The 9,769-nt window shown below is 40.0% G+C and overlaps 1 protein-coding gene across 1 annotated transcript in view; it reads left to right on the top strand.

The window, feature by feature from the left end:
* Positions 1 to 3,005: 3,005 nt before the first annotated feature.
* LOC107562020 (trithorax group protein osa-like) overlaps positions 3,006 to 9,769 on the top strand; it is a 65,759-nt gene continuing 58,995 nt past the window's right edge. Inside the window, exon 1 of the mRNA XM_016246589.1 lies at positions 3,006 to 3,321. Within this exon, the coding sequence (XP_016102075.1) occupies positions 3,274 to 3,321 (48 nt within the window). The 5' untranslated portion in view covers positions 3,006 to 3,273. The remainder of the gene's footprint in view (positions 3,322 to 9,769) is intronic.

The raw sequence follows: 9,769 nt of genomic DNA, 5'->3' as shown, positions 1-9,769 counted from the left end.
TTCAAAATCATACAGTCAATGTTGGAAAGGGTTCAAATATGCAGAAGATGCTGGAAAACCAAAGAATGTGAGCACTTATGAGCACAACTGTGTGTGTTTACGTGTTTTTGTGACAAATAAGGACATAAATTTGTATAATGACAAAGGGGACAAAGGGGATTGTATAATTACCCCATGTCCCCACTTTTCAAAACGCTTATAAATCACACAGAATGGAGTGTATTGAAAATCTGAAATACCACAAAGTCTCCTGTAAGGGGTAGGTTTAGGGGTAGGGTTGGTAAAGGGCAATAGAATATACGGTCTGTACCGTATAAAAACCATTACGCCTATGGGATGTCCCCACTTTTCACAAATGTAAACCTGTGTGTGTGTGTGTGTGTGTGTGTGTGTGTGTGTGTATGTGTATGCGTGTGCGTGTAGTTGTCATCTTGACAACTCGTACAAATTTACAGATGCTGCTGTGGCCACCACAAACTGTTCACACACTTCACCTACACACACACACACACTGAAGCGCTCTGTAACCTAAACTCTCCTGACTCCAGGTGCAAGCAGAGGATTAGAGAACTCTTTCTCTCTTTCTGTTTGTGCCAGCATTGATATGAGACTGTTTTGTAGGTTGTATGTAAATATGTTCACCTGTCTGACTCTCTTTGAAAAAGAGCTGGTGTAACGAGTAATTTTGGATGTAGTTTTTGTACTTTCTTAACAATTCTTCACTTTTGGACAAAGAAAAGCCCATTATGGACACTTGGACACTTTTTAGTGATCAGCTCTTAGCTATTGTCAGATGTGTGTTTCATAATGATAATGACGATGTAGATATCCAAATATCCAAATAATAATATCTTAATGGGGGGGAAAGCCGTTATTGGACAGGTTTTTCCATCAGCCTGTTAGGAAACAAAGAGGTGTTTACAAAATAGCAAGTTGATATGATGAGCACTTTTGCCTAAGAACTAATCCCTGGAATTGTCAGATTATCATTCATTACATTAACAGTAAAAAGTTCATTTACAGCAAAATATCATAAATTGGATGCATGACTTTTGACATCAACAACAAGTTCAGGTTAAAGACCACCACTGCAATATATAATTGTATAACTGTGCATATAACTGTTTTGTGTGTGTACTGTTTATGCACTTTTTATGATTCGATTGAGTAAACTGTTCAGTGACTCGTTCACAACACACAAAAAGACCCTCGCTACAGCCTACAGAAAACGGATTGAAACGATTCGAGTCACAGGGATGAAGCAAAATCCCCAGCACTACTGTGAAAAGCCCATACGCGTGTAAACTAGAGCACAGAGACGTAATGTCCCTTTAAGCGCAGACGGCGAGCGGAACATCTGCGTCTCCTCCTCTAGCTGTGACATCGCGCAGAGGAGCGTCCTATGGACGGCCTGACTCCGCCCACCAGTAAGAAAGATACAGAGCTCTGTGATTGTAAGTGGCCGTGTAGAGCGAGAGCTGATACAAACGTTTGTGTTATTAGTCCATGTTCAAGAGAATCAACATGACTGGCGCTTGAACGGGATGTCAGGTTAGCTTTCATTTGGACGCAGTCCTCGTTCCTAGCTGGCTGTCGCGCACACAACTGGGCGATAGCACAATTTCACGACTTATATCAACCGTCTTTTATTAGATTCCCAATCAGGCTTTTCTTTGTAAGACAGTTTACACATACTGAAACAAAGTGGATTTAACAGTGGCTACGTGGTTTACCCGCTCTCCAAGATGCTTCTGGTCTCCCAGCGGCTAGACTCACCGCGCATGGACCCATTAGTGAGTTTATGAGTTTCATATTATTGGATTGCTTTGAATGGTGGCTCATGATCATTTGGTGTTTTACAAGTAGTGTGTGTGTGTGTGTGTGTGTGTGAAGCGCTCTGTAACCTAAACTCTCCTGACTCCAGGTGCAAGCAGAGGATTAGAGAACTCTTTCTCTCTTTCTGTTTGTGCCAGCATTGATATGAGACTGTTTTGTAGGTTGTATGTAAATATGTTCACCTGTCTGACTCTCTTTGAAAAAGAGCTGGTGTAACGAGTAATTTTGGATGTAGTTTTTGTACTTTCAGAGGATTAGAGAACTCTTTCTCTCTTTCTGTTTGTGCCAGCATTGATATGAGACTGTTTTGTAGGTTGTATGTAAATATGTTCACCTGTCTGACTCTCTTTGAAAAAGAGCTGGTGTAACGAGTAATTTTGGATGTAGTTTTTGTACTTTCTTAACAATTCTTCACTTTTGGACAAAGAAAAGCCCATTATGGACACTTTATCTGAGTTTAGTGATCAGCTCTTAGCTATTGTCAGATGTGTGTTTCATAATGATAATGACGATGTAGATATCCAAATAAGCAGAAAATAATATCTTAATGGGGGGGAAAGCCGTTATTGGACAGGTTTTTCCATCAGCCTGTTAGGAAACAAAGAGGTGTTTACAAAATAGCAAGTTGATATGATGAGCACTTTTGCCTAAGAACTAATCCCTGGAATTGTCAGATTATCATTCATTACATTAACAGTAAAAAGTTCATTTACAGCAAAATATCATAAATTGGATGCATGACTTTTGACATCAACAACAAGTTCAGGTTAAAGACCACCACTGCAATATATAATTGTATAACTGTGCATATAACTGTTTTGTGTGTGTACTGTTTATGCACTTTTTATGATTCGATTGAGTAAACTGTTCAGTGACTCGTTCACAACACACAAAAAGACCCTCGCTACAGCCTACAGAAAACGGATTGAAACGATTCGAGTCACAGGGATGAAGCAAAATCCCCAGCACTACTGTGAAAAGCCCATACGCGTGTAAACTAGAGCACAGAGACGTAATGTCCCTTTAAGCGCAGACGGCGAGCGGAACATCTGCGTCTCCTCCTCTAGCTGTGACATCGCGCAGAGGAGCGTCCTATGGACGGCCTGACTCCGCCCACCAGTAAGAAAGATACAGAGCTCTGTGATTGTAAGTGGCCGTGTAGAGCGAGAGCTGATACAAACGTTTGTGTTATTAGTCCATGTTCAAGAGAATCAACATGACTGGCGCTTGAACGGGATGTCAGGTTAGCTTTCATTTGGACGCAGTCCTCGTTCCTAGCTGGCTGTCGCGCACACAACTGGGCGATAGCACAATTTCACGACTTATATCAACCGTCTTTTATTAGATTCCCAATCAGGCTTTTCTTTGTAAGACAGTTTACACATACTGAAACAAAGTGGATTTAACAGTGGCTACGTGGGTTACCCGCACTCCAAGATGCTTCTGGTCTCCCAGCGGCTAGACTCACCTCGCATGGACCCATTAGTGAGTTTATGAGTTTCATATTATTGGATTGCTTTGAATGGTGGCTCATGATCATTTGGTGTTTTACAAGTAAAGGTGTTTCGCTTTGTCAGTATACGCGCACCTCACACACCTCCACACCGGCTTTTACGCAGTAGTTGCTTTTTCAACTGTAACACTCCTACTGTTCTGCTTGAGGTCCACATTGAAGTTTGGAAACTCGAGTGGAGAAATCCGAGGGTTTTGTGTGCGTTAGATAAAGCAGACAGAGATTAGATGACAAGCTTGAAGACTGCATCAAAGATGAACTGGCGCTGTCCCACGCATTTACGCACACATTCCGAGAAAGTTCCATTTACTATCTTGATTTTGCCAGTATTTTATATTGAATTATGAAGTAGTCATTCTGACTAGCCATATGACAAGTCGGAAGGCTATTTTAACACGAGATAATGTTATTGTGGTAGCAGTGGAGCTAGATAGGAGACGATGTACCTAGTAGCTTATCTTTTAAATACGTAAGATGCAATATAACGTACTACTAATATTTACAAGAAATATTAGTCTCTAGTGAACGGTTGTTATTTGTATCGCAGATCCCTATAGAATTCAGTGATACAAATGTAGAGTTTGTTACAATTCGCAATAGAATGGTTATTTGTCACTACTGGGATAATGACTAGTAGCAGAGGAAGTGCTGGTGACTAATTGAATAGATTATATTCACTACTGGAATAAGTAGGCTACTAGTAGCTGATGAATAGATTAGTGTGACAGTGACTGCTTGACAACTGCAAAAAATGTGCTAGTAACATGAATAATACATACTAGCTACTTGAAAGCCTTGCCATTACGCTCACAGTCTGCTATGCCAAACTCTGATTCAGAGGGAACTGCAGGGTTGAAAGCGCAGTCATTTAAATGGGTGGTATGGATTGCTTTATCGATGCACGTAACGCAATTTGACGATTGATAAAACCTTTGTTTTCATACATACGGCTGAAGGCAATGTCGAGTCAGAGAGGTAAAAGCCCCACACTGTTAAAGCAGCATGTGGTCTGCTTGTTGGAATGAAATGGCATCTATCAGACACTCAGCGGGGCTGCGCTCGCTAACAAAAGACTGAGAACTGGGGACTTGGACGAGAGCGCGGCTCTGGGGCTGCAGGCGCTGTGTAAATCATCTCAAAATGAGCGATAATGTGAGTTTTCACTGTCGGAATTGATGGTGTTTAACAGTTAATGTGGATTGCTGAGAGATAAGAGAGACAGGCGGTGGCTACAATGCGGGACAGGGCTGCCAGTGTGTCCAGGATTAAGCCGAGCTATAGCAGAAAACGTAATGGGATTATAAAGGTGGCGGAGGGCTCGTTCACTGTCAGAAGAAGAAAGACTAGAAGGCAGCTTGCATCACTGATTTTCATATCAACGAAGCGAAGAGTGTCTAAATGTCTGTGTTTTCTAGTACACGCTTGAGATCCCATGTAATTCAGTTTCTTGTAGATCAATAAACTAAAGGAGAACGTTCAATGAATAGCCTGATTTACGCGCGGCCCCCCTTCGCCTTAGTTTAGCAAACACATTTCCGAAAGCTATTATTGTATTTCCACAGATATGCTACAGCATGTTTACCCCTGATGGACAGCCCCATATTCTCAGTATCATACATTTCCCTTTAGTTCAACAGAGAGGTTTCTGTAACATTTCACACGCAGTAACAGATGAGACTATTGAGGGGTAAGATAATACAATTGCGTATGATTATGAATAAATTATGAACAAAATGCAATTGTGGATTACATATATCGGTCATTTTCGCAAGACTGTATGTTGTCATGACAGTCGCTCATGTATTATTAATATTCTTTTTTGCGGGTCCCGCCCACGTAACCCCTTTGACCTCTTTAACCCAGGTTAAGGGTTTGGATCTTTTGAAGTAGGTCATTAAGAACAGGCAGCTCAGTTAATAAATGTTATTTTAGGCAAGTCAAGCTAAGCCAGAGCCACAATAAAAGCAATTATATAAATAAATAATCATTAGTATTATCGTATTGAGTTTATTTCTCTGATGTAGGCTACACTCTCAAAAAGGATGTGTTCATTTTTAACACTTTTTTTTGTGTTGACTATTTTAACAAGTTTTCAAGTACATAATTGACACAAATTGTGTAACTATAAAACATTAGTGTGTCGAAATGAGCAGGAATAACATATTGGCTGAGTTCAAAGTAACACAAAATGGGTTGTCCTTAACTAGACACAAGATATTTTTATAATATTTAACAATTAAAAATAAACATGTTCAATAATTATTACATTTATGTCATACTGAATATATTGGTTAAATAAATAAATATATCAGCCTGTTACATTTGAAATATATGAAATCAATATTGATCAATTCTGAGTTTCTCTGTGTTAGGCTTGTTTTTCTGGAATCCAGTATCACAGTTGTAGATTTCCCGCTCCGGATCTTTCTGCTCCACTCGATTTGAACTGATCTGTGGCCAAATGAGTCAGTGTGCTTTGAAGCTGCTGTTGACGGATGAATAAAAGGGCCAGAGTGGAATGCGCGCTCTGGTTTTCAGATCTCGTGCACACACAGAGCGGTTTACTGTAATGCGAGCAGCGCTCGTGAATACACTTGGATCTCACCTCAAAGTTAGGTGAAAGTTTAAAACAACACATCCAACTTTTATCTTGCCGACGTTTCTAGGATGAGGTCACTGAGTCAGGGCTTGTGCGAAGGAATTTAACTCTGAGGGGTTTTTTTCTTTGTAGAGAGACGGTGTTTGCCAGTTCAAAAGCAGTCTTCAAAGAGCACTCAGCACACCCTCATACCACAAACAATCGCTCTGTCATTTCCCCGCGCTAACTAAGAATCGTTCTCAGTGCATCACCTTGAGTGACTCGTTGTTCCTTCGTGAGGAGACAAGGATGAAATTGTGCTGATTTGCAGGAGGAGCCATATGGTGGATCGAGGAGATAGATAAGGATGGGAGGGAGAGATGTTGATAGCGGGGTGTTGAAGTGATTCCGATATAGACAAAGAAAAAAAGAGAAAGGTTGTGCTGTCCAAGGCCAGATGTTTTGCTGTGGTGGTTAATGGACATTTCTTCCTCATTACCTCATTGTCATGGGCATGACCATAGGCGGAAATCCCGGGGGAGGGGGTTGTCCCCCTTAAAATTATGGTTTATGATTCAAAACAACGCTGTGTAATTTGTAAATAACAATGTTCTGTACTTTAAATAATTGTGCAAGTAGTAAAACAACACAAACGGGGCAAAAATGCGTCTTAAGTTTAGAAACATTTTGAGTCTCCCCCTCCCTTGCCTCACAGTGCTTTGGTCCAAATGCCTGCTTTCCTCTTTTACATCACCTACACACACACACACAAGTCCGGTGAGAGAGAAGTCAATAGTTGTGGGTCTCCACACTCTAAAAAATGCTGGGTTAAATACAACCCAGTGCTGGGTAAAATAGGGACAAACCCAGCAATTGGGTTGTTTAGACCCAGCGGTTGGGTTGTATTTAACCCAGCATTTTTTTAGAGAGTAAGTAAGGATGTCAAGCCTATTTTATTCACTTAAACATCGGATGAAGTGATGATTTTCTCTTTAATACATGATGCCAATTAATTTTTCGATGAGTCCGCTATGTTAGCAATATCAACGTTACCTTCTTGACAGAAAGGGTTGGCAGGTTTTCACAACAAAACCTGCCCAATTGCTACTCAAAAGTAGCCCAAAATAACCGCGTTTCGAGGGGAGTCCCCTGGTAAAAATTGCGTTCCGGGGGCTAAAATACACGTTATTGGGGTCGCTTCAACCCACGGCAACAGTGATAATGTAGCCCAATTCCACGGGAAAAACGCAGACTTGGCAACACTGTGACGGATAGTAATGTCTACAACGGACACGAGCGCTGTCACGGCGCGACCACAACAGCTTGAAGTTGTCTAATTTGGTACGGTCTCCCTGCTACACTAGTAGTAAGGCTTTCCTCTGTGTATACATATCTTTACAAGTACAATTTTAGCTGGATTATTTGTGTCCCCTTCAAAAATTGCTCTTGAGAAATTGTATGTTTATTGCCGTTGCATTTTGATTGAGAATGAAAATCGAGTTGACATCAGTATTTGACATCACAACCTAAAAACAACAAATATCAACATCAGCTGACGTCGGTATTGGACATCATCTTCACATTGATATTAGACGTTGAATTGACATTGAATATTGGTCACCCGTTGTCGCAACCGAAATTTAACCAAAAATCAACGTCTTTTAACATTGTTTGCCTGCTAGGCATGAGTGCTTGGAAGTGAAGTCAATTATTAATCATAAAATTGCATTAATTGTGTGATTCCAACTATTTTATGAGGTGGTGATTTCATGATGTGATTTGTACAAAAACATTTTTAGGAAAAAAAGTAAGCATGATGGCCCACCCCTAAATCTAACTGTCAGTGGAGTGTAAAAGCATGAGATGTACAAATGAGATTGTGCGAATTCACGGGAAATAGCCTTCAATTCGCCAAAATGTAAAATTGTTACGAATTGCGGTAAGAGTGTGTTGGTGATTCTTTTCCCAGCCTTAAAGTGCAGTAGCTTCTTCTTTCGTGATACATTTAGACACAATAAATGAACACACACATTTTTGTCTATAAGCACACACCTTTTCATAAGTAGATCCATATCTAATCAATCAAAGTTTCCACATTAGTCATATGTAAAATTACAAACACTTTTTAGACATATTCAGAGGAACACTGTCATTTCCAGAGCAATTCTTTGGTACTGACTCTTTTCAAAGAAAGGGAACTGAGAAAACGAAAGAGTGAACGAGAGGAAAAACGGAGGGAAACCCTCATGTGTTTCTGTTATCGCTCTGGCTTCCTGATTTAACGTCAGTTGGCGAGAAGGACAGAGAGAGCAAGGTAAGGTGAGCAACGGAGAGAAAAACGGCGTCACTGTGATCAGGCAAGACCTCACCAGGAAATAACAGTGTTGCCTAGGGATGAAAAACAAACAGGAGCATGTACGGAATAGTGGGTTGAGTAATATATTTTCCTGTCTCCAACACTTTGCACAAAAACTCAATCAGAGGTACTAGACTGGAGAACACTCACCTCAGAGCTAGGGATGTAACAATTACCGGTTTGACGATAAATCGTGATAAAACACCCCATGGTTAGTATTACCGTTTCATTTTTTAATTATCACTATAACCGTATTCGATTACCGCGATTTGAACAACTGAGGATAAATAAATACTGTACTGCACAGGGCTCCAGTGTGCGACCAAATGGGTGCATTTTGCGATAATTCTTTCTGCCGGTGCGACTAAATTTTGTGTGCGGTCGCACTTGCCATTGTTTAACTCATAATCGCTGCATTTCTGTTGCATGTGAGAAACATCAAACGGCAAACGAAACTGAATGCATAACGAAACAGCACGACTCGTTTGAGCTGCGCAGCTCTTCGAGTGCAGAGCCTGGTTTATTCTCGCTGCGTCAGGAGCGTGTAGCTGCGTGAGGAAAAAATGGATGGGTTTCATCGTAGGGCTGAACGATTTTGGGAAATAATCTAATTGCGATTTTTCTTTTACCAATATTGCGATTGCGATTTAATATGCAATTATTTTTTAAAGCTCTTTATGTTCTGTATTATTCAACAAAGACAAGCTATAAATCATTGTATAGTAGGCTATGACCAACACACTATTAGATAGATTAAACAAAAATGTTCTTTTCTGTAGGCCAGGCCTATATGTTATGATGAAATTAGGTGATGCATGAATTGATATGAATTACATTTTTATTTAACAACTACAATCACAGAATATTGACTGATTTGTTGAACTTCCAACCTTGTAAGCACGTAATAATTATGACAACATAAAGCACTGACAAATAAGCCTGGTGTAAACATTAATATGAAATTCAGTAACAAATCACACAAACTAAAGTAGATTGCAGAAATATAAAAACAAATCTGTTGCTTTACCACTCCGCTTTTAGTCACTGTAATAAACATATGTAAACATGTGGACTGCACTAAACACTGTCTGTTAACGTTAGACCAGTGGTTCTCAACTTTTTTGGTCGCGCCCCCCTTTAAACCTATAAAAAAATCTGAATATAAACAAAATGAAAAATGTATGCTTTTTTAATTTAAAAAACTTACAGGGGAAAAAAAACCTGCATCACTTGAAACATTGAAAAATAGCATAGAGAGAATAACTGTTATTATTATTATTCTATCTCTGTTATTTACTCTGTTATTACTACACCGGATGCGAGTGGCAAAATACAGTAGAAATATTATAATCAGTGACACTGTCTACACTAGATGCGGCGTGGCACGACCATAGACTGTATAGGGCGCGACACGACAAAACCCGACATTAAACTGATGCCGTGTTCTATTTATGACGTACTGACACAAAGTTAAAATGATTTGCAA

Source organism: Sinocyclocheilus grahami, unplaced genomic scaffold (assembly GCF_001515645.1).
Source record: "Sinocyclocheilus grahami isolate Dianchi unplaced genomic scaffold, SAMN03320097.WGS_v1.1 scaffold24.1, whole genome shotgun sequence".
Lineage (NCBI taxonomy): Eukaryota > Metazoa > Chordata > Actinopteri > Cypriniformes > Cyprinidae > Sinocyclocheilus > Sinocyclocheilus grahami.
Note: the sequence above shows the minus strand (reverse complement) of the source record. Positions and strands in the feature narration are given on the sequence as shown.